At 39.5% G+C, this 24,136-nt stretch overlaps 4 protein-coding genes and 1 non-coding gene across 10 annotated transcripts in view; 2 read left to right on the forward strand and 3 right to left on the reverse strand.

The window, feature by feature from the left end:
• The window catches only part of LOC103380677 (guanine nucleotide-binding protein G(I)/G(S)/G(O) subunit gamma-2), an 18,456-nt gene extending 17,226 nt beyond the window's left edge, over positions 1-1,230 (forward strand). For all 5 annotated transcript variants that reach the window (XM_025058560.1, XM_025058565.1, XM_025058561.1 and 2 more), the window contains one exon: positions 57-1,230. In XM_025058560.1, the coding sequence (XP_024914328.1) occupies positions 57-185 (129 nt within the window). In that variant the 3' untranslated portion in view covers positions 186-1,230. The remainder of the gene's footprint in view (positions 1-56) is intronic.
• A 962-nt stretch (positions 1,231-2,192) lies between these two features.
• dusp23b (dual specificity phosphatase 23b) lies at positions 2,193-5,765 on the forward strand. 2 transcript variants are annotated; one of them, XM_017035349.2, is made up of 5 exons: positions 2,193-2,915; positions 3,279-3,321; positions 4,007-4,286; positions 4,680-4,861; positions 5,118-5,765. In XM_017035349.2, the coding sequence occupies exons 3-5, from the start codon at positions 4,017-4,019 to the stop codon at positions 5,170-5,172; spliced, it is 507 nt and encodes a 168-aa protein (XP_016890838.1). In that variant the 5' UTR covers positions 2,193-2,915; positions 3,279-3,321; positions 4,007-4,016; the 3' UTR covers positions 5,173-5,765. The 2 variants fall into 2 exon arrangements, with proteins under 2 accessions (XP_016890838.1, XP_016890841.1); XM_017035352.2 differs by having other exon boundaries at positions 2,195-2,915; positions 4,680-5,765.
• trnal-cag (transfer RNA leucine (anticodon CAG)) lies at positions 2,548-2,630 on the reverse strand. Its single transcript has one exon. It is a non-coding gene; the product is annotated as a tRNA-Leu (tRNA).
• On the reverse strand, positions 5,175-17,334 carry afdnb (afadin, adherens junction formation factor b). Its single transcript, XM_025060141.1, has 21 exons — positions 15,574-17,334; positions 14,723-14,915; positions 14,517-14,620; positions 14,298-14,425; positions 13,321-13,525; positions 13,072-13,217; positions 12,656-12,750; positions 11,974-12,245; positions 11,482-11,625; positions 9,260-9,458; positions 9,097-9,143; positions 8,876-9,025; positions 8,717-8,782; positions 8,568-8,641; positions 7,940-8,058; positions 7,755-7,847; positions 7,643-7,667; positions 6,181-7,060; positions 5,931-6,009; positions 5,767-5,818; positions 5,175-5,333 (listed from the first exon to the last, which is right to left on the reverse strand). The coding sequence occupies exons 1-21, from the start codon at positions 15,667-15,669 to the stop codon at positions 5,180-5,182; spliced, it is 3,321 nt and encodes a 1,106-aa protein (XP_024915909.1). The 5' UTR covers positions 15,670-17,334; the 3' UTR covers positions 5,175-5,179.
• An 806-nt stretch (positions 17,335-18,140) lies between these two features.
• txlnbb (taxilin beta b) lies at positions 18,141-24,130 on the reverse strand. The gene is made up of 8 exons (XM_008312757.3): positions 24,052-24,130; positions 23,742-23,912; positions 22,664-22,858; positions 22,244-22,363; positions 22,083-22,157; positions 21,887-21,979; positions 21,261-21,356; positions 18,141-21,179 (listed from the first exon to the last, which is right to left on the reverse strand). Exons 1-8 carry the CDS (start codon positions 24,121-24,123, stop codon positions 20,679-20,681), a joined length of 1,323 nt encoding a protein of 440 aa, XP_008310979.1. The 5' UTR covers positions 24,124-24,130; the 3' UTR covers positions 18,141-20,678.
• Between the last annotated feature and the right edge of the window lie 6 nt (positions 24,131-24,136).

Below are 24,136 nucleotides of genomic sequence, written 5' to 3' on the forward strand. Positions count from 1 at the left end.
TTTCCAAAAATACCATTATAGCCCAAATGAACCCATGTGCTTTTGTTCCACTGCAGGTGTCAAAGGCAGCCGCTGACCTGATGTCATACTGTGAAGCCCATGCCAAAGAGGACCCTCTGTTATCGCCGGTGCCGGCATCAGAGAACCCCTTCCGGGAGAAGAAGTTCTTCTGTGCCATTCTGTAAGCCCGGCATGGCCCCTCAGCCGTCTGCTCCGTGTGGGACTTTTGAACATGGACGTTCAAAAATACATAGAAATCTTCTAGTAGGAGGGCACGGTGATTTTTGCCCCTTCCTTTGGTCGAACGGCACCTTAAGAGTGCACCAATTAAAAACCACAGAGTTAACATGTAAACAATTAAAGGGGATGTGATTGCGTTGTCAGGGGGGTGTTGTCGCATGTTGAAAGGGTCTGTGCATTTTTTTAAGATGAAACAAAAGGGATGAAAGTGATGATGTTGATGATGATGATGATGATGATGATGATGATGATGATGATGATGATGAGTGTGTAGAGACCCTGAGTGATGGACGACCAGTCAACCCAAAAAGTCTTCAGGTTGCGATGTGTATGAAACAAAACAAGTTAAAAAAAAAGTTGATAAAATGAGAATTAAAAAATATTTTGTGATTCTTTTGGAACATTCTGTTAAATGACCTGTGAGTGGATGCAGCGCCGTAGGACAGAAAAACAAAAACACGCCTTCCACTAGATGCCACATGATTATTGGAATGTCTTTAATTTGTCTTGTTTACGTTTATTCCAACTTTACCAATCACTTAAATATCTTTCTATACCTGTATGTAATTTCTGAAAAAGCTCTTCTTACTTTTTTTTTTTTTTTTTTTTTTTAACACCAATGGGTGAGTGAGCGCTTTTTTAACGGGACGTTTCAAATATTCATCTGTGTGATCCTCTTTACAAATACCTTTCTGAAAACCAGTCTGTGTGTATCCTCATCTATCTGGCAAATGTGATACAGTTTGTCTCCTTCAGATACAAACCCTCTTTCTACTCTTTGTACAAAATGACTAGCAAGTAAAACTGTGCTGTGCTGTGAGTTCTGAACCTTTGTGTTTGTATCATTATCTATTGTATGTAATGAACAAGCGGACGTCTCTCTCTCTCTCTCTCTCTCTCTCTGTTTTCTTTTATGGTGAGATTGTATTGAACGGCCGTCGGCCTCCGTGTGGAAATGCCAGGAGAAATTAAAACCAAATGGACACTTAAGACATTGCATCATTGCTAGAAAACCACTGCTATCTGCTAGCAGACTAGAATTACTTTTGGACATTTATTGGACGATTACCTGATGAAAACTTTGATTTTTGTGTTCCTGTTCATCATGGTGAGCACAACAAAAACAGTCCTGGGGTAGAAAAAAGTCAAAATTTTAATACAGGAGTAAATATACAGCTATAAACTTTTAGACAATTGAGCTGACTGGTGTCATTTTAATTTGTTTAACCTGTATGTGGTCCTAATACTCCATCATGCGAAACAAAACAAAATGATTACAAAACAATACCAAAAGCATTTATCACTGTGACACTCTAGGAGCAACTGCACCCCCTACAGTTCTTTAATCCACAAATTCATAGAAGATAGACAATCTTCCTTTATCTATTAAAAGTAATGCCTGATGATGTCCGTGGCCACGTGAATAAGTCACTAACATTAAACATAAGCAGTGCAACATTTTAGTGCTGTGGAATATCTTCTACTATATACTGCTTCTGATCTTTTAAAATAAAAAATCGTTTTACATTTGTATGAATCCATGTTAAAAAAAAGTTTTACATTTGTATGAATCCATGTTAATAATTTTATATTACATTAAAATTCGTGTCTACTAACATTTTAACAAATTTAATTTGTTAGCAAATATAAACTGTAAAACACACGAAAATTACTAAAAAAAAGTGATTCTGCCAAATCTGGCAACCTGCTACCTTTAGCAGTAGTTATTTCAAAGAGCGGCTGTTCGTCAGAACAAAGTACTTGACGTTTTTACGATTGTCGTTGTTTTTCCAAAATGTGGTGAACTGTTTTAGTGATACTTGAAAATTACATGTAAAAAAGAAAGAAAAATCACTGGGAGCTACGATATAATGGAAGCCACGACTGCCACACTTCATTTCGTCTCCAAACTCGCACAAAGGTAAGAAAATTGGATAGCTTCTACCTTTAACTTCTGGAACAGCTAACGTCTTGTAAATAATTTACGCGGATAAACTTTCAGACAATTTGACCAATGTTGTATCTTGTTTATCAAAAGTTATTAAATTGGTTTAAAGTAAATGTTAATATCAATTTGTATTTTGACTGGAAATACAGAATTGTACATTAAAGGCAAATTCCTCAAACCAAAAAGATATTACAGAAACCCAGCGTGTCGTTATTTTATATCAACGGTTTTCTAACAGTTTCCTTACTTAGCAAAAGCATGAGACTTTGCTTTATTTAGTTGTGTTAAGATTTTTCCAAACCTTTGTGTATCACTGAAAATTAATTTAAAAGAAGTTTTTGAAGGAGGGAAAAGGTTACTGTCAGAAGTGGGATTCGAACCCACGCCTCCAGGGGAGACTGCGACCTGAACGCAGCGCCTTAGACCGCTCGGCCATCCTGACATGTGAGAAACTACAAAGGATACTGTTTTTACATGTGGTGCGCTCACTGTATATCTTGATTTTCGGGTGTTGATTTACGCTGACAGCTGATTTACGCCCACACTGGCCCGCTGTTTATCGGCTTTATGATGGCGCTGCCCCATCAATGACGTTGCGACAGAATATATGATCCGTTACAGGCTGACTTTGGCTCCACGGCGGACATTTTACCTGGTTAGCCTGATAAACCGCTATATCAGCCAGTGAAGTATTTTTCAAAGCCACGCTCTTCACAAAGGAAACTTTGTAAGTACTTTTACATCTGTTCTCCGTGACTCACTGATGATCGACGTATAACAACAAAGTCAGAATTGTACCTGCTTTACTTTACCAAGCTGTTAGCCGGTTAGCTTCTAGGTACTATTTATTGTAAAGTTTTCAAGCAACTGTTTTTTACTTTTTATATTTCGTTTACGTTGCTTGCTAAATAACTTGCAGTCTGCTGTTAGCATTTCTCCATATCCGTCTAGACACTTATTATGATGAATTATGTAACGAACAGTCAGTATAATCCCTCAGTAATACACCGGTAGATCCAGACTAGCCAGTTGGCTAATGTAACTCTTAGCAGCTTCTCAGATATGTTTACCATTCTTCATTTTCCCACAGGACCTTCCCCTGGCTGTACTTAACAGTTGAACTTGCAGCAAAGGTAATGTTTATTCAGTAATTGGCAAGGCTAGCACGTTGACCTGGGTGGGACTTTTATTGACTTTATGGTCTTTAAACAGTGTTCTCGTGATGAGAGACAGACTAGTGTGTTTGTTTAAATGGTGACATTCAAGTGTTTTCCTAGTCACAGTTGAGGACTATAAAAAATATTCAATATATATTCAAAGTACATGAAAATAATTTTTATGTACGTTGAATACCTGAATTAATCTTCAGATTTGGTCATAAAAACAAATAAACTGTTGTATTAATTGGATAAATTATAAAGAAACAATGAAAATACAATGCTATTTACCCTGAGTCACTGTCAGGTGGAGTTAAGTCAAAATCTCTTGTAAAGCTTAAATCATTTTATAAATATTAATATTTGCCACAATGTGGTGCTTGGAAAACACATCTTAAAATGTTATAAATATTAAACTCTGACACTGTTTGAAATTGTTACATCTGTACTAGAACTGTTTGACTAACCTCCATAATAAAAGCAAAGCAAAGATAGCTGACATGTCAAGTTTGACTAACCTTCATAATCAAAGCAAAGATAGCTGACATGTCAGTGTTGTGTAGGTGGGATCTAAAGTCAGGTCTGAATGGGTCTGTAATCACATATAACTCTGATGTGTTGTTAAAAGATCCATCGATACAATACGTTTTTCTGGCCTTAGGTTGAGACCCATGGCTTCCTTCGCTCCCCACAACTTCTCTTGGGTGGAACCAGGAAAACTGGCTGGTCTGGCTCTGCCCAGGATGACTTCAGAGTACCAGTACCTGCTGGACAATGGAATCAAACACCTTGTTTGCCTGTGTGAAAGAAAACCGCCATACTACGATACATGTCCAGAGCTGCAGCTGCATCACATCAAAATAGTTGACTTTACCCCGCCTTCACCAAATCAGATTGACAGATTTCTGTCCATTGTGGAAGAAGCCAACTCCAAGGGGGAGGTGAGAGTTCATGAAACTATTTATAATGTTACCATGTAAACAAAGTACACTCGGAACATACCATAGGAATGATGAATGTTAACGTTCCTGTCTATTACCGTAGTGTCTACTGTCTTATAAGATAGTGAGAGAAATTTATATTTACCAGAAAATTACTGTTAAATTCACTATAAACTAAGTGTAGGTACATTTAAACTAATTAAACTAAAAATGTAAACTTGCTTCTCTGTTGAAGTTGATTTTGTTTTGGAACTAGCATTAACTGCTGCTAATAATGCTCATATATAAACCTGACAGTAATGCAGTTTATTCTCTTTACTGTAACATCAACATTTTAGCCTGTGACCCATCACTGTACAAAACAAAGTGTTTTATTATCATGCTCTTCCACAGGGTGTGGGTGTCCACTGCATGCACGGACATGGCAGGACAGGGACAATGTTGGCCTGCTACCTGGTGAAGACCAGGAAGATTACCGGCATTGATGCCATCAACGAGATCCGCAAGATGCGAAAAGGCTCGATCGAAACTCACGAACAGGAGAAAGCAGTGGTGCAGTACTATCAGCGCACCAAGTAAATATTTTTAAATTAATAACTTACAGATAGTAAGGGAGCTAATGACTAAAAGAATTAATAAGCTCAAAATAAGGGGAAAAATCAGCTTCAAAAATGTTTCCAATAACAATAATAAAACTAACAGGAAATGGGAATTTTCAGTACTTGAAGAACCTAAGTTTGATCGAAATCTAACTAAAGGTTACACTTACATGTATTACATATTTGTATTTCTTACAAAAACTTACTGAATACTGCTAATCTTTTTTCCTAGCACATTTCCACCACTTCATTCACATTGTTCTTCAGGGTCTGTTGTTCAGCTCTAAGCCCTTTTTATGCAGTGGGCGCCAGAGAAAAGAGACGCTGACGCTCTTTGAACGTGAGCATCTCAGGAGCCATCGCTCTGATTTTCTCCTCTTGGTTCCTGCAAATAAACGACATTGTGAGGGGATATACTTGAATTCTACATATACTTGAACCAAACAATCACTGGATACGCCATTAGTCCTGTCTGCACGACTGGGAAAAACAATGCATTCAGACAGCTAGATTGAAATGATATTCTGAGATTCAAACTGAGAAGGAGAATGGGGCTAACGGGACATGTGACCACACACGACCATTGCATGAGTTTAAGGGAACAGTGCATAACACAGAACAGTAGTCTTTAGGAGTTGAGTTTTTTTTTTTTTTCAAGGGAAACTTTGATCAATACTAGGTACTAAAATGTAGTACGTAGGGCAGTAATTTAAATACACAACATGTTGCCTCATAAAGCAAAAGAGTATAATTAAAAATATAATTTTGACTGCATGTCACAGTCTGTTTTTTAAAGTAATCACTGTGTGCAGTATGTCTTGATGCACTTGGATGTTTTTATGCTGCTGATATGTGGATGTGGATAAATCCTGTAAACACACCTCTTTGATTTGATGTTATGAATGTCCTTTGCCTGTCCAACTGCCCTTTGACCTGCCAAACACATCAAAAATGCACATTCACAGTATATTTCATAAGTACTGACTCTTCAAATTAAATTATTTGAAAATGTTGAACTGCAGGTTTTGCTCTTGTGACGGATTACCTGTATTTGTCTCGTCTTCGTTGCGTGAGACACGATTTCCTGATTGTTGTTCCAGCTTTTCTACAGAGCTCCTTATGCTCTTAAATTAGAAGAAAAGAACTTCAACATTCTCTCTACAGAGGCTACTAAAATACCATTGTTACTCGCTCCTACACAATCATGATTAATCTGCAGTATCACTGCATTAATACATGTACAAACATAAATATGAAGCCAATCAAGTAGATGTTTTACCTCTGGCCTGTCTTACCTGAGCTTTTGTGTCCATCTGTTGTATCATCACCATCATTTCCAAATCCCCGTCTTTGTCCTCATCTTCTCTTGTCTGCTGACCCTCCTGCAGCTTCTTCTGAAACCTCCACTCCAGGCTGAGTTTGTGAAGCCTGTTATTCTCTTCTTCTGAGTGTTTCATTTTGGCCTGCAGCTCCTGCACTTCCTTCTCCAGAGTCTCTACTTCTAGAAGCTTCACCTGTTTCTCCATCTCCTCCTGTGTTGCTCTTCTCCACGGCCGACACACCTCCTGTTCTTTTTTCTTCACTGGAACCGTTACCTTCTTATGGTGAGTAGGAGGTTCTTGGAAGGAAACGTGTTTCGTTGGAGTGATGCTTACCTGAGGTTTTACTATTTGACCCTTGAAGATGCTGGATCCGTTCAGCTGTTGCGTTGATAGCAGAGAGGGTGGAGGTACCTTCTTGGTTACGGAGATGGGGTTTGCATACATGTGGTCTTCGTGGTTCTGAGAACTTTCTTTGTGTCCATTTATGCTCATCTTAAGCGTCTGCGAAGAGGGAGTCTGGAAGGTGGTGAGTGGAGGATTTGAACGCGCAGCCTCAGCTCGGGTTATGGGTATGTCTATACGTATAGGCTGAACTGAGGGCGTAGAAGTTGGGTGTTGTGAAAACGGTGTTCGCCAAACACCGGCGCCTCTGGTGCGACTTTCCTGCATTTTTGGAGAAGTGACATCTTTGCAGATGTCAAGGGTCGAAACACAGGAGCGAATAGGGGAAGAAGAATAGTTGCTCATCGTGGCTGGGGGGGTTCCTGCTCCCCTGCTGCCACGTGTTCCGCTTTTCGTCCAGAAGGGGGCGTCCACTGTCCATGTACAAGTTTTCCTGGGAGCGTGCCTGACGCTGTAGAGATAAAAATGATTTTGTCATATTTTTTAGAGCTATTTTATACAGAATATGAATGAATAAACATTAGTCTTTTTTTATTTGTTTTTGCACACATTAGGGTAATTTTTTTTAGGTTTTACCATGAAGGTCGTCTTATAGTAGCTTCTCTCATTCAAAGGTCTCAAAGGCACAGGTTGTTGCCGTGGTCGACTGAATTGATAGGTTTTTAAGTCTTGTGACTTGATTGCAGGAAGAGTCAAATAATCCCTTGGAAACTGGAATTTTAAAAGACAGAACAAAAATAAACTTGTTCTAAAATCAATGTACATTTGGAGAGTTGAATGCATTTTCCCCTGCTGCTTTATGTGATTGGCTTATTCTTCGACAATGCTGACGAAATGATTTTGGCTACATTTAGTCAAATGAAAACATTATTTTTGTGATTCAAAGACCGAATTGGGACATTAAGAAAATGCCCTATTTTAATCATATGTTATGATACGTTGGCATGTGTTAAAACAGAGATCTTTTACATCAGTGCAGAGGTTGATTGTGGAAACTGAGGTGATATTTCCTTTGCAGTCAGAGCCAACAGACTCATCTCCATCTTCCCAGCTGGGATCTGATCCAAAAAGAAGAAAATAAAGACGTATTAGTTTAAAGTACCCCATAATAATGAGCAAAGGAATCATAAAGGAAGTGCATTAACTGGTCATGTTGGGGTTGGAACGATAAAGCTGCCGATTTTTCTGCAGATTCTGCTCTTTCTTCCGTCTGTATCCGTTTGTCTTGCCTTCATCACCTTGCGGGGCAAGAAAATAGAGTTCTTGATTAAGTCATGATAGGCATTAGAAGTAAAATAATTTTACTTTTTTCTTTAAATGTGGGTTTTACCTATATTTCTATCAGGTTCTTGTCCACTCAGCACAGCCTCTAGACCATGGTATCTAGCTGCAAACTTTGCAACCTGCAAAATCACAACAGGGCCTGTCTGCAACATAATCGCTGCTGCCCTAAATCAATAAAAAAAGATCAATACAATTACCATCCATTTCACAAATCATTTCAACTCTGCAAATTAACATTGTCAATAATTTTACCCCTGATTTAATGCTATAGTTGGTCTGCTCGGACCATGTGGAGAGAGACTTAATCCCGACTCCATCTGTGTTGTATATAGAGGCAACAACGTCTATGCACACAATTATTGTGCAATTATTGCACATAATCTTGCAATTAATTGCAATACAAATTTGTAATATTTCCCCAGCACAAATACTTATATGTCATTCTATTATTTTTAAACGTTAGCCTTCTGCTGCCGGAAATGTATTTAAGCAGCTGCTTCTAAAGTGAAGGTAAAAACAGCGCACAGCTTGTGTGGCAATGATAAACCAATACAAACACATTGAAGGAAAGGATAACACTCCCTTTAACATGTCCAGTCTTCAGTAAGCAAATATGTGGCTCGCGGTTCACAACTTGTGGGCTGGGCCACAACTGGAGGGCCATGGCAACATACCTTTCTTGGGTGAGACCAACAAGGCTTTGACCGTCCACACTGAGCAGCTGGTCTCCAGCTGTTAGTCCTCCATTCTGTACACCAAAATACACAAGATTGATTTTTATAAGCTTTGTAAAATCTCAGGTTTGGCCAATGATGTCTCTCACCATTTCAGCTGGTCCCTCGTTTAAAATGGATTTAATATAAATCCCTAGATTATCCTGCTGTGCTCCCTGTGTGAACATAAAAGAATGAGCATAAATGTAATGTTAAAATAACTCTGGTTAGCGAGGATAAAAACAATTTGTCAACTTGGAGGTAGTCACCTTGGCTGCAACGATGCTGACCCCCATTCCACTGTTGAGAGGTTTTCTCAGCGTGACGGTCACAATCTCTGGGTCTCTGTTCACTGACTGTTTAAAGAAACTCATCACACCGATGAGAATGAAAATCACACTGATGCAGAAGTTTGAATTCTAGTGACATGAAACTCGATATTTACCAAATATGTGCTATCTGCTGGAGGAGCAGCTTTCTTAAAAAACACAGTCCATTTTCCTCTTGAGTTTGTTTGGGATGTTACAGAGCAGAGACCTGGAAAGGATGTAATACAATACAAATACCATTCAAATAATCTATTTTAGGTGTGTTATATTCAGATGCAGTGCAATACTGTAATCTGATTATAATGACTATTCAGAACCCTATACCTTTTCGACATATTGGCTCCAAAAATTCCCTGAATCCCGCTGGGATTCCTCTCACAGTGTCACAGGAGTATCCTCCCTCTGGCAGCAGGAAGGGCAGGTGTAGGTCGAGGCTCTCCTCCAGCTGTATGTTCCGTCCTTCACTCCGGATCAGGCTGTCTACTGAGGCCTCAGCAGCCGCCCTAATGGCATCAATCAAAGCCTGGAGCGAGGTTGACAGCAGGGATATTCAGTGACAAGGTTCTTTGAGGTACCTACATTAGTGGACATTGTGTGCAGAGGACCCATTTGTCCTGATGTGAACCTGGGTAAACTTCTTCAGATGCGTTTGCTGAACATCTGACCAAACTGGAAATCCAACATGAATCTGAAAATACTATTTAATTACCTCTCTAATTGTTCTGTTTTGGAACCATCTATGGAATGTTATTTGAGTTTGACTTCCTACTACTGGAGTGTGTCATTGCCCTCATGGGTGGTTTATTTATGTAGATCAACATTGTGAGGGTTGAAGACAGGGTTGAAGACAAGAGAAAGACTTACTATAAGATCTGCGTTGGTAGCAGATGTAGTATCTTGCTGTTATGGGACTACTATTTTAACACTTGAAGATGTGCTTTAACACTGAATGCACTAATGTCTCTTCTTACAGTAGATAGGAGAGGAGTTTACACCTCACCAAGTCACAAACTTTATTGAGAGCAGTGTGTGTGTTATTGAAATTTAAGTTATCCTGTTTTTATTGTAGAGCAGTGTTTTTATTGATAAGTTGAATTTGTGTCATCTAATTTTTTATATTATTTGATTTCATCAATGAATATTTAAAAATAATCTAATTTGTGGACAATGTCAGTTTAAATTCATTTCCTTTTTTTAGTAATTTTACCCTCTGCTGTCATGCTTTATCCTTAAATTTGCTCTAAATGTGATTCAACTCACTAAAAGTACGAAAGAAAATGTTATGCTATTGACCTGAAGACAAAAAGAAGTAGATGTACAAATAACATCATGTAAAATTTGCATCTAAAAATGCAAATAAATGAGACCTTGTCAAATTTAAACTGGTAAATGTTGATAACCAGACAGTGCCATAAAAACGTGACAGGCCCACAGTGAGACGTGTGGCTGATGGCATAATGGTGCTATCACGCTGTTGATTGTTTCACAGATTAAATATGAATGCTGGTGTTTGTTTTTGAGGCCTGACTGTCAGTAGTTGAATCGAGGTCGTGGCATATTTCCAGCTGAGTTATTGCCTGTCTGTAAACAGCTGCGTTGGCTCATTGCAAATGCAAACTGGGAGCTCTAACGGAGAGTAATGATGTTAACGAAGGCTGTCGCGGCCGCCTGCAAAATTGATGTCCTGCAATAATTGTTAAATGGGAGGACTTGATTTGGCCAGAAAAGCACAGGACACATTAACTTTTTCTTCCACACACGCCTAATATTGAGCAAAGTGTTGGAGAAATTTTTCATTCAGAAGCAATCAGGTAATGTGACATCTGGGTTTACGGTGTTTCATGTTTTATTCATTATCATAGTCTTTGTTTTTAATTATTCATACAGTTTCAGCCACACTATTGGGCCTTTTTCCTTCAGTGTAAGTTGTGGAAACTCTCATAAGTAAACTTGAGTAGTACTTAAGTATTTTACCAATACTTAAGTGTGCTTAAGTATTGGTAAAATACACTTGCAGTGTGCTTTGTGCTGTTTTTATCAGTTCTTGACCAAAATGACGATACGTAGAAGAACCAACATATGTTCGATAGTCGATACACATGTAATTTACACACACTGTGGGAAAAAGTTAAGGTTTTACTGAAGCCTAAAATATCACTTCAACTCCCATCATGTATTAGTGGAGGCTTCAACTTCAGGCGAGAGGCCAAGCCATCATTTGGATTAGTTACCAGAAAAGGTGTGTAACACATCAACTGAACCACAGTTGTTCCTTATTGGTAGAAAAAATATGTTACATTAATGCTATGAAATGAATAAGTTATTAAGAAATACAATAAACACAGGAAATAGTTAAATTATCCTTGTGTATATTTAATAATACACATGTGGCCATGTGTACCTTGCACACCAAATAAAATTACATCGAAATTCTCATCATGTTGCACAGAGAGAATATAAATGGCTAACTGCTACAAGGAGGAGGAGGCATACATGAGCTCTTTGAAATGGGCAGAGAGGGAGTGAATGCAGACACAAGTACTCACAGGGCTGATGTGTGGCTCATTGTTTGCATAGAGGTATCCAGCCAGCAGAGTCTGCAGCTGCAGGGAGTTTAACTTGAAACAGGTAGCCTGAACATCCGCTGCGTCTCTCATCGAGTACTTGCTCATGGTCAGGAGTGTGGTTGCCTGGAAACAGCCAACGTGCAACAGTATTTTAACATCTCTTCTAGTGAATGTCCTTAGACGTGGTGAATAAAAACCTGAGACAGAATCTGCTAATGATCGGCAAACTCACAACTCATACAAAGAAACTTCAGTGAGGGATGCTCCTAATGGATTTTTACATAATCACGAGAGCCATATGACATTAGAACATCTGTTGAAATTGGTAACATTAGAGGAGAAAAGACTAATGGACAAAAAATGTTTTTTCAGGTGTAATAACGTTCTCATTGAAGCAGTTCTTATTATTAAGACTAATCTAAGCCTGATTTGACCAAAGATCTTAACATGTAGGTTTAGAAGGGGACTGACCTGGACGATGTGTCCCAGGTGACAGTGAGCAGCCAGCTCCAGGCCCTGCCGCTCTGCCCACCCTTCCATGACTGAAAGCCTGTGGCGCAGAGTGGCTCCCCAGTAGTGGGATCGTAGGCGTTGAGCGTCAACCTCTGAGCTCATAAGATGATTAAACAGCCAGGCGCTAATGAAATGGAAGAGCTGGGAGAAGAGCTGGACGGTCAGGGCATGGTTGACCCGGCAGCGGCGGAAGAGAGCCATGGTGTTCATTAAAGTGTTCAGTACCTTCTCTGTAATTGAGAGGGTTAAGGTGATAAAGCCAGGGTGTCATATTAGTGGTGTTTAATGCCCATAATTGAAGGACATGCTGTTGTATGTAATTCTATAGCGTTAGGAGGGTTTGGATGGTCTTCTGTCTTTTCTGTGACACAATAATAGAAATAGTTATCTTATACTGGTGTCTATCTTGTTATGATACCATGTTGTTGTGTATAAACTGTAGGGCTTTTTTATTCTGTATATGTTGTGAAAAAAAGTTTTATAAAAAGCCCTAGCTGATTTTTTTGTTACTTTTTTGGCAAGCACTATTTTTAAGTCCTCCACAAATTCTTACTAATATTCAACATGCAGGATCGTGTGTACAAATAATACAATTAGCTCAATAAAGAAATTAATTGCATTTTAAGTAATTCATGTTTACCAATACCAGCTGGCAGCGGCCCGTGTTGCTCAGGATCAATCAGAAATGTTGGCAAATGTTTTTTCAACTCATTCTGCAGACACTGAAGCAGAAAACTGAAAAACAAACAAAAACAAATAAGGATAATTAAAACATAACTCTTTGTCCTTAAACTGACCACAAAAAATGCCCCAAGAAGCAGAATTATATTTGACTATTTTCCCTGAGAAAATAGACCACAACGAATTCGTTTTTTGTTTTTTTTTTACCTCTGAGTTAACCTGGCTTTTGTACAGTTTGTAAACAATTGTTATGGATTGGATTGTTATGGAACAATTGGCACAAACTACTAGGGAATTTCATCAGAGAGGAAATGCAAGCAGCCACTGCAAGAGCCATTTGGAATCTACTGAATTCTGCTGTTCAGTCGTGTTTACCTGTACGCTTTATGCACAAGGTGGGCTAGATCCAGTTGACTGGGCTGTGTGAGCTGGCAGAGGTCTTTGTCTTGCTTGAAGAAGTTCAGCAGCTCAGAGGAGTTGGCCATCCAGAAAGTGAGAGCGCTGGCAATGGTCTGCTGTCTCTAAAAGACAAATGAACAAGCGGCATCATTTAAGTTCACTCAGCACTCTAATAAACTCAGCTTTAACTCATTGAACTAAAACAAGTGGGCATCAAAAACTCACCTGGATGACTTTCCTTGTCATGGCCACCATTTTATCAACTAGCACTGATACACCATGGATTTGGCCAGAAGGCAGAGGGCGCTGCAGAGCAAAACGCACCACAGCATAGAGGATGTATGCAGGTGAAAGCTTGAAATGAACGGTGGAGCTGTTGGTGTAATTTATGACTGCAGAAAGAAAGGCTTCTTCAGCTGAAAGTGAAAGAAATCACCCACCACCAGGGGGCAGAAGGGGGTTGTGAGAGGGAAGACCATGAAGCTTCTGAAATTGCAAGTTTTACTCGTAAAAATAACGCTGAAAGGAGATCTGTATATCATACTCACAGCTGTCATTGGACCTGATCTCTAATGGTAATTCAACCCTCTCTGAAAAACAAGGATGAAGATTTACTCAGTAGAAACTATTAAGAAGATAAAACATAATAATATCTCAGGACCACATTTGTTTTCTGACAGGAAAATGAGGCTTGTAAATTTCTTGGCCTCTCTAAACAAAGCCTCTTTACATTTTTAGCTAAAATAAATGTAGGAGCTGCTGCTCTGCTGCTGTCTCATTTAATATGTTTAACAAGTCAGTGAAGAAACAAACAGTTTACTAATGCATCAACAAACCCTGGGTTTAATGATGTAAAATACTGAAATGGAATGATTGAGGAAACAGTTACCAAAGTTGTTTTTATCGAGCAAAGACTTTCATGTTTTTATATAGTATTAAGACCTCTCAGAGCTGAGAGAGAGAATTTCATCTTGTGATCTGTGGCTTTAGTCTATTTTGGATCTTAAAATGACAGAGTGTGTCAGGTCTCACCAACAGCAGCAGGATTCTGTAGCCTCTGGTTTGTATCAGTGTTTGACGTCCAAACATCTTTGTTGTGTGGTTCTCCAACTGATCTGAATGTGGGATAGATATGTCTTTGACAACCAGAAATGGAACCATTGTGAAAACACTTCAACAACAAATATCGGTGATGATATTACCTTCCCTCTTCCCTTGAAACCTTGTCAGCTGCTTTGATTTTGTTCTTGTCTGTCTTTTTGTCTTTTCTTGACAGCGTTCTTTTGAAACTTTGCATCATGCCACCTTTATCCTTCTCATAACAATTTTCCTTTAACACAGAAACACAGTCTTGTTAACACCAATCTACTTTTTTCCCCCCACAATTCTTTCTAAAAAGAATGATAGGACACAGAGGACACCTGCGATCTTTCCTTGACTTTAAGCACAAAACGCCCTTCTCTGTCTTCTGAGTTCCAGTTCAGTTGTACGATTAGAGGTTTCTCATCCTGATCCAGTCTTCGTTCTTCAACCACATGAAACAAAGAATAACTCTCAGACCTGCTTGAACATCAACAGATTGTCACATGCTAATGACAGATTGTCATGCTAATGACTGCATGCTCACCCTTCTTGGCCTGCACCTCATACAGGGAACAGGCAGCAGACGGTATTTTCATATCGGGCCTAAATTTCTCTGAGAGGATTCCGATGATCTCCCGTGTTGAAGACTTGCTGCAAACACGCAGGCACTTTGTCGCCGTGTTTCTCTCGATGTGGTCCTCGTAGCAGAACCGCATCACGCCGTGAAACTCCAGGTTCTGCATGAACGTGTGTTGTTGTTGTTGTTTACTTAAACTCTTAAACATCCATATTGGACCTGTTATTATCACCTGTATTGAGGACACATTCAGATCTACCCTACACATATGGTTATAAAATTTTAATTACTATTCCTTACTGTTTTATGCTCTGTTGTATTGAGGACACATTCTACACATATGGTTATACAATTTTAATTACTTTACTATTCCTTACTGTTTTATGCTCTGATTTTTTCTACATCTTCAACTTTGTATCTCATGGTTTAACGCAGCTGATGTAATAAATTAGTTCATACGTTTCTCAGACAAATAGTTCAGTTGCTGGTTTCTGATGTCTGACGTTTGGTCGGTAAAGCTTTTTGTTGCTGTTATATCTATATTTTAAGGAAAATTATTACATGAGGCAAATTTAAATGGTTGCAGACTTAACTGCGTATTAATTGAATTTTGAATTTGAGTCAAAGGGTTTTTCCTGCAGTATGTGTAATATATAATGTGCATATACAGCAGCATTCATTCTGCCCTTTAATGTGAATTTCACAAATTAATGGAGTTAACAGATTAATTCTGCCAGCCCTGTCAATTTCACAAATTAATGAAGTTAACAGATTAATTCTGCCAGCCCTGCTGTCAATAATACCATTGGTTGACTCACCTCATCAGGTTGGCTGATCTCAAACAGGTCCTCTCTGCTGTCATTCCACTGTCTGATCATTTTAACTAACTTCTGTCTCTGGTCCTGCTCCGGCATTATTTTTAATGAACCTAAACCTTCAAGTTTCTAAGTAACTTTTAGCTTCTGTAGATCCAGGAATGTCTAAACGTGTCTCTGGTCACAACTCTAATCAGATCCTATAGGGTCACCTTCTTCTTCACTGGTTACTAACTCATCGACTGAACAACGAGGTTTTTAAATGTACTTGTCCACTTCATCCCCTCTCCCCAGGCCTTCACAGCCCTCTGCCCTCATTTGTCGGGTCAGTGGTTCTTTGTTATGTGAAGCAAACAGTTTCTCATCATATGCAGACAAATCGTCATCATCATCATCTACATTCACCCCCTGCTGTGCTCTTCCACCAAAAGTACATTTTCTAATGCTCGCTTTAATTCAGAATATGTTCCATTACAGCCCATTATCATGTGACCCTGACAGATTCCACATTCACCAGGATATTCCTCCTCACTTTTTCAAACAGACACAGATATTCAGCCATGAGAGATTTCCCACATCTGATGCATACCAGCCGTTTTCCACGGCACAATTTATTGTTAGTTACATGTCGGCTGCATGTATGTGGGGCAGCTTTTGTTTGAGCAGGGAGGGTAAAATCTACAAAAGAACAAAAGCCTTTAAGACTCCAACCCATAATTACATATACAGCTAGAAAAACGGAACAATTGGTGGTATTGTTGTCTGGAGGCTGAAAGAAAATCACACCATATTTTCTCTCATGTTCTGAAATGTAGCTCTGTGCTGAAGCATCATTAGAGCTTTCATGTCATTCATGCTGTAGACAAATTATAAAGTGATCTGTATTTTTGTGATTTGTAGTGTGGTGTATTTTGAACTACTGTTTTTTTTAATTCAACCATATATTCACAGCTTTGGTACAGACTAAGGTCAGACAGTACTTCTTTCTACTTTGATGATGTGTTTAGTACTTTGGTTGAGTACTTCGCCTTCGCTGGTTCATTTTGATGAAGTTGACAAGATTTCATTGTGTATTTTCAACACTAGGATGAGAAACTAGATGGAAGAGAGACAGTTGTTTTGTCGTACCATGAAATGGAGAATATCCATTTTAAAAAGGTAGATTTAAAAATCTGATGTTGAGCGAAACTAAATAAAAACACAAATAACATCAGAACAAAAAAACAAAAACAAAAGCAGCAGAGCAGCAGTTACTGAAGTCTAACACCTTCAACAGAAACGTTACCAGTGTAAAGCTGAAATATTACAGCATGGAGGGTTTGTCAAATACAGATTTAAACACTCGACCCAGTTTTCTTGATGCATAGTGATGACCCCTGACCTTTCTCTCAGGGTCTAACAACATGTTGCCCTAAGCCAGTAGGTGGCTCCCTCCTAACATCCAATGGAAACCAACACCACCTCTACACTGTGCCTGCAGGTACTTCAGAAAAGATAAATCAATAAATACAACATGTAATATTTATTCCTCTTAAAGATGACAGTAAATAAATGATGATAAATAAATGAGTGTGCATATGTTCAGAGCAGTCAAGCTGTGTTAAATATTTCACTAAAAAACTGAACTGTTTTTATTTTTATTTTTTTATTTTTTATTTATTTATTTTGGTGATGTGTACAATCAATTAAAACATTTTATTTCAACTGCGGGACAGATGTCTGGAGCTGACTCTAACCATGTTAATGACTGGCTCAGTTCAAGACCATGTGACAAAAAACCAGCTTCCCCTGGACGTCAGGCAAATTATTTGTGTACAATCAATTAAAACATTTTAATTTTTTTATTTCAACTGCGGCACAGATGTCTGGCTCAGTTCAAGACCATGTGACAGAAAACCAGCTTCCCCTGGACGTCAGGCAGCTGAATGGAATTGAACCGTCATGACATGAAGCGTTCCACCTGTGGTTGTTCTCTGAAACTGTCAAAATGGCTGCAGTGCAAAGTCTTCACTGATGAGATCGAGTTGAGGAACAAAAAACAAAGAAGGAAACTGATCTAATATTAGGGGAAGGTTCATCTAATTTACATTTTTCACATCTTTTTCAGTGAAATATCATCTGTCACAGCTTTAAATATGACATTTAATCTTTAAGACGGTGAGACAAGGTGTTGTGTTGGCATCAGATGTAGAAACGAGGAAAAAGGAATGTTGCTAGATGTGTGTTTTTATTTGTGACTAATCAGAATGATGGAATTATTATGATGGAAATATATACAAAAGGTCAATATGTTTCTACATAGAGTTGGTGAATTCTGGTCATCACTGCATCTTGACAGTGGCTCGTTGCTGGGAATAATTGGATATACAGTGCACGTCAATCTGCCAATTATTAATTTGAAAAAAAAAAATGTACAGACCCATTTAAAATGTATAATTTTGTTCTTCTCCAGATCTTCCACATGGAGTCGACAGAACAGGCAGGAGAGCGACCAGCTGGACACCAGCAGGATCTTCTACCTGGGCCAAGATACTTCTTCAGTGTCACTGAGCTACACAGCAAAAGGTAAAAAGAAAAAAAAAACACCTTAAATATCTATGTTCTTTATTCTTAATGGGTGATCAGTCTGATATTTAAGCAGTTTACATTTATTTAAAAAAAGGAAAGAAAAGAAAGAAAGAATTGAATCAAAGATTCTCCAGTTCTGGCATTGATGAGAAAAAATCTGTGGTGAAATATGTGTTGATGGATGGACCTCAGTCTGTGACGCAGCACTGAGCTGTAACTCATGGTCCGAGCGCTGCACAAAAGAATCCCACTGCATCTGCGATGCATCGGCCACACTCAGTGACTCAGAGTGTGAAAGGCTCTGTTTAGAGCTGCTTCTAGATTTATTTTTGATATGAAATAACTCACTGTGAGCTGCCGACAGCCTCCTGTCGCCTCCCGCAGAGCCACACAGCTGGAGGTGTAACGCAGCACAGGTTTTAGTGTTTCTTTATTTTTATTGGGTCTTTCAGCCGCGGCACGTTGGTGTAAATCTACACACAAGTCAAATATCCTTGAGTGATAAGTCCAATCTTAGCAGTGTGGTTCTCTGAGGTACTGACGGATCGTTCCTCCAGGGTTCTGCCGATGTCGGGATCAGTCCAAGGTTAAAATAATAGGAGTTTCTTGTACTTTTGTAACTGCCATGCAAATGCTTTGTGATGGAAAGCAAAATAGGAATCCTGTGTTTTCATACACCAAAGATAATATAGAAATTCTGTGGTTCTCGCTGTGATGGACACAGGAGCTGCATGTCTACTGCTGCATGGTTGGGTTTTATATTTAACTCCAGTTGAAACAATAGTGGCCAACACTCACAACTGAACACATTTGAACTTACTGATGAATGATTTGAGTTAATGAACGTCTGCTAAATGAGGAATGAGGAGATGTACGAGCTACATGAAGTCAAGTAGAGCTTAAACTGGGAGACCAACTGCTTCTTATAGTGTGAAATAAGTTAAAAATCATTCAACTTTTATCAAACTATAATCATTATAGTAATGATACAACATAAAGGATTGTTGACTAAACAAAACCCCTAAAATCATTGCCATTCTAAACGTTTTGAAAACAGATTTTTTAATTTATTGAACATGTAAATTATTGATCAATTGATTGTTACGTCTCCATAAATCCTCCGAATCCATTTTCCTCTTCAAAGACACACTGAAAATAATTTGATCAATAACCTTAAGGTGCATTGTGTAGGACTTGGCAACACATAGTGGTCAGTTTATGTGCTGCAGTCACCTTGTCTTTACTGTGGAAGGACAACAAAGAATATGTGAAAGTCTGGGTTTAGTTAATCAACCATTTTTTGAACAGCACCACCTTGGTCTTATGGTCTGACAAGGACGACTCTGTACTTAATCCAGATGTTAGTTAAAATACTCACTCATTACTCTAATCATACACTAAAATAACTTCACCGCGGTGCACCTTCAGGACTGTAGGCTGCAGCATCAATGAGACCCAACAGAGACTCTCTCCGTTCACTGCTGATTTTCCGCCTGATGAATTCTCGCAGTGAGACTGTGGGAGATAAACACACGTGAAGGTAGCCAGTTAAAGTGTCAGGATTCATTCTTTATGTCTAATTATTGACAGTCCTTCTGCTCTCTCTCCTCCACCACCTCCCCCTCTTCCTCCTTCACCCCCTCTTCGACCATAAATCTGCTGCAGAGCTCCCTGTCTGTCTGCACGTCTATTTTTATGCACACTTGTCTGCTGCGGCCTCACAGAACGCTGCCTACCTTCTCTGCTCTGCCTAATGGCCAGCTCCAGCAGAGCTATTCCATTTTCAGCAAAAGTCATGACAGCGAAGACACAAGAGTCCACAGCTGGCTGCTCGACTTCAGCCGCCTGATTGCTTTCAAACTGTGGATCAGTGAGATTTCCTGCAGAGGTGGAACTTCTGATCAGCTTGGTTCAGTCAAGTATACTGTTGCCTTTCCAAGTCCACCTGGACCTAATAGGACACTCAGAGATTTTCTGGTGGTCCTTCAATAATTCCCCACCTCTGGAGGGAGCTATTCTACCTTTTGAGTGAAATTGCAGCTACTTTGTAAGACTTCATTCGTACTTGTTGGTATTCTTCTCTATTGAATGAATAGATTTTCTAATGATTTCTGTTCCTGACATTTAGATAAAAGTGTTGTACAGGTCAGTCAATTGGTTAAATATATATATATATATATACATAGTTGTCTACTGTAATATTACCATCTCATTGAATATGTCTGAATTGATATGTCATACAAATATTGACACATTTATTTACTTCTTATTTCGATCAATACCACCTTTCTTACTTTATTAAACAAGGGAAGTTGTCGACACACACTAAAGTTTTAGGTGTGTGTGTGTGTGTGTGTGTGTGAGAGAGAAGTCATAAAGCAACAGATGTAGATGCAGCCTGAAACTGAGCATCTCTTAAATCTGGACATATCAGGATGAGGCACTGAAAGTTAAAGCCAACTTTTTTTTTTTTCCCATTTTATTGCTATGAACCTGACAGGAGCCAGTTTTTTATGATTATTTTTACAGTGATTGCAGCATCAATCAACAGACTCCATTTCCAAATCTCTCTGTTCTTGGTATTTGTCGTCTTTGCTCTCCTGGACCCGCTCGCAGCTGCTCTGCTCTGTGTGGTTCTGCTGTGGCTGGTGGTTGCCCGCAGAGTGGCCCTGTGATTGGCTGCCCTCTGTTTCTGTAGGAGTAACATGAGAGATTGTGAAAGAGCCGGCGATCTCTTGAAGGCGGGCCTGCTCGGCTTTCAGTTTCGCCAGTTCGTGGGTCAGTGGAGAGGAGTCGGCTGGAGCTTTGGTTTCCTGGACAGGAGGCTGGTGGTCCTCCACGTCCTTATGGCTCTCCTTCACCTCAGCAACCTCCTCCTGCACCTTCACTGTTGGTTCAGCTGTGGTTACGCCTGATTGACCTGCAGTTCCCTGCACCTTCTCATAAAGACTCTTCCTCTCCTCCTGCAACGCCCTGCAGAGGTTCTCAAGCTTCTGGTTCTTTACGGTGACCAGTTCAAACTCCTTTTCCTTGATGGCTTTCTGTAGAACGCAGACAACAAACCAATAAGAACAGTTCTAAGTAGGTCTTTGTTCAATAGTTACATTTAGATGTTGACTTACATCTGCCACCATGTCAATCAGGCTCTTGTTACAGCCGTCAAAGCGAGTTTTCCAAGACTGGCACTCTTTCTCCAGCTTCTTCATTTTCTTGGCCATCTATGATACGGAAATTACACCAAGATTTTAAAATGTGGAAGTCACCCTAACAAAAAACACCATACGAGGCAGGAAGGAACTTCAGTCACATTCTCTGGGGTTTCTTGGTTACCAGGTCAACTGGTAAAACATTCTAGAGGAGCAGGGGGTGCATTGACAATAGGGGACGTTAGGGGGCGCCAAACATTATTGTCTAAGTTGCTAAAATGACTTAAGCTTACTCTGTTGTGATTTTTTTTTTTAACAGATGTAGATCCCTCTGTTCCAATTTCAGTAACTTGATTTTAAGCATCAATAGCGTTGTGCATTTAGTATGCTGACAGATTTGCTGCAATTAAATTGTTTTTTTAAAAATATAAATATATCATCGCTCCTATAATATTGTAGTATATCGTATCGTCGCCCATTTATCATGATCCGTATCGTAGGAGCTTAATTTTCTTCTGACCCGGCTTCTTTTGGTGTACGTCACTGGTATCAATAATTAAATGTATTTAACACTAACGTGAACAAATGGAAGCTGTTCTCACCTTGTCCATGTCCTGCTTGAAGCCGCTGTAGACAGTGTTGCTCTTTGATACTGTGCCCTGGAATTCGTCAAACTTCTTGGAGTACATGTCCAGCTGGAGAGAAAAAAATAAGGAGAAAAAAATGTTACATTTGACTCTGTGAAAACTGAAGTTGGTCAGTAACGTTTGACCACGAGGCCTGAATGTCACAGTGTACCTGGTTTTTCATGTCAACCTCCTGCTCCCTCATGACCTTCACCTGCACTTTATACTCTGCAGCCTGTTTCAGCAGCTGTGGGAATGTAACATCAAGATCTGCATTCAGGTTTTCATTTTGCTTTTTTTTTTCTTTTAAAGTTATCCAAACACTGAACATACATGCTCTTTCTCCAGCTTGTGCTTCTCCTCTACCTCCTTCAGGATCATGTTCGCCTGCTGGAGCTTGGTTTCCAGTAGCTTTTCTTTCAGGTCTCTGTGTTTGAAGACCTTTTCCAGGTTCTGGAAGACATTCAGGGGGGATTTATGAGCTGTTCTCAAACACAAAGCTGTTTCTTTTTCTTGCTCAAGGAGCTTTGGCTCCACTGAACTGAAATACTGTAGCTAATAAATGTAAGGCCGAGAAGAAAATTTACAAATGATTCATGCGTTTGAAAGAAGCCAGTAAGTCCAGATGTGTGTGTGTGTGTGTGTGTGTGTGTGTGTGTGTGTTTCTAACAAGTTCAAGTAAAAGGTGTAGATGTAGAAACAAATATTCTTCTTAAAACATGTTAGGGTTTGATCCCACATGCACTTCCATACCGCCTCACGCTGGTCATACTGAGAAATGAGTCCCTTCAGTTTCTCAGCCAGAGCGCTGTTCTCCTGACACAGCTTGGTGTTGCGGCTGCTGTGCTCCTCGATCTGGGCCTGGATCTCACTGAGTGTCCCCTGGAAGTGGGTGGTGATCTCTTTCCTCTTCAGGTCGTCCTCTCTGCACCTCTGCAGCGTCTCCTCCTGTTTGTCACAAACAGTCATGGTGCAGCTGTATATTACATGCAATCGTAGCACTGGAGTTTTATTTGGAACAAGAGCTTTTTTACAAGGCACGTTATCAACTTCCTTTGACCGAGTGGAATATTTTAAGATGTGCTTTCTTTAGCTGCAGTTTCTTCCCAGGGTTATTTGCTGTTACTGTGTACTTGTCATCATCACTGCTGGCTTTTATGTACATGCTTAGCTAGCTCTTTTTACTGCTGACTTCTGATTATTTTCCTTTCTATTGTTCTCTTATTTGTAGGAAATTTCTAAGAATTGAGCTATTTGTGCTACAATTTTCTAGATTCAAGATTTAAGAGATCGTCATTGTCGCAGTAAACAGTTAGAAATTGGTTGAAATTCAGTTTAGTTCTATTCCATTTAGTTATAGTCGAAGTAATCTAAACATGTCATTTAAAATATTTTACACTGATTTTTTTCAGAAAATGACTGGTTAGTGTTAATGTTTAACATCAACAAACTTTATAATAAAAGTTTGGAGCAGAAATTCTACCAAAACATATTTTCTGAAAACATCTGTAGTAGATCAGGAAAGTAATTGAATTGTCATGTCTCCAGTATTCTCTGTGGAAGAATTAAAGAATCGTTCTTTTCTGCAATGTAAATTTCTTCTTGGCGTTGCTGAAACAAACTTCTGACGTGTGGCCTGATCTTTGTGTCCAGCTGTTGTCGCCTTCTGCTGAGCTCAACATATGGCACACAGCAATGGCAGGAACCGAGAGCAGCCGGCTTTTTCAGCAGCTCAGAAACCAGACGTAATTAGAGCAGAGTTTGTTTGGTTTTTTATCTACTTTGTTCTGTACTTCTCTTCTCAAACCTGCAGTGTGATGAGTTAAGGTACCTTCAGGGTCTTGTTGTGCCTCTGCAGCTCTCGGCACAGTCCCTCCAGTTTACTGCGAGCCAGCACAGCCCGGCTGTGCTCACTCTGCAGTTGGTCCTTCTCCTTCATGACTTGGAGCAGCTTCTTCTGCAGAACCTTCAGCTGTTTCTGATCACTGCGATGCTCCTCCAGCTGCACAAACACACAGTAACAACCAGAAGGTGAACGATGTCTTTTCCAACACAGAACAGCTCAGAAGACAAATATGCTAGCTTTTTTCTTTCTTTTTTTTTTCCATTTCGCTTTGCGTTCATTCATCATGATAACTGACCAGCTCAGCGTGCTTCTTGGTGATGGTTTCGAGTTTCTGTTCTGGCGTGTCGAGCTTGTTCAAACTTTGCATCAGCTGCATTGCT

The sequence above is a fragment of the Cynoglossus semilaevis genome, chromosome 1 (assembly GCF_000523025.1).
Source record: "Cynoglossus semilaevis isolate Cse_v1.0 chromosome 1, Cse_v1.0, whole genome shotgun sequence".
NCBI classification, from domain to species: domain Eukaryota; kingdom Metazoa; phylum Chordata; class Actinopteri; order Pleuronectiformes; family Cynoglossidae; genus Cynoglossus; species Cynoglossus semilaevis.

Excerpts from the sequence above, each read along its gene's own strand:
- txlnbb (XM_008312757.3), bottom strand. The coding sequence starts at position 24,123 with ATGCAAAGTTTGAACAAGCTCGACACGCCAGAACAGAAACTCGAAACC. Across the intron at positions 22,364-22,663 it reads AGTATGACCAGCGTGAGGCG|AACCTGGAAAAGGTCTTCAA; the intron begins GTATGGAAGTGC and ends AATGTCTTCCAG. Across the intron at positions 21,180-21,260 it reads TGATTGACATGGTGGCAGAT|AAAGCCATCAAGGAAAAGGA; the intron begins GTAAGTCAACAT and ends TGCGTTCTACAG.
- dusp23b (XM_017035349.2), top strand. The coding sequence starts at position 4,017 with ATGGCTTCCTTCGCTCCCCACAACTTCTCTTGGGTGGAACCAGGAAAA. Across the intron at positions 4,287-4,679 it reads AAGCCAACTCCAAGGGGGAG|GGTGTGGGTGTCCACTGCAT; the intron begins GTGAGAGTTCAT and ends GCTCTTCCACAG. Across the intron at positions 4,862-5,117 it reads CAGTACTATCAGCGCACCAA|CACATTTCCACCACTTCATT; the intron begins GTAAATATTTTT and ends CTTTTTTCCTAG.
- afdnb (XM_025060141.1), bottom strand. The coding sequence starts at position 15,669 with ATGCCGGAGCAGGACCAGAGACAGAAGTTAGTTAAAATGATCAGACAG. Across the intron at positions 9,026-9,096 it reads ACTCAAGAGGAAAATGGACT|AATTCAAACTTCTGCATCAG; the intron begins GTGTTTTTTAAG and ends TCATGTCACTAG. Across the intron at positions 8,783-8,875 it reads TCAGCATCGTTGCAGCCAAG|GGAGCACAGCAGGATAATCT; the intron begins GTGACTACCTCC and ends ATGTTCACACAG.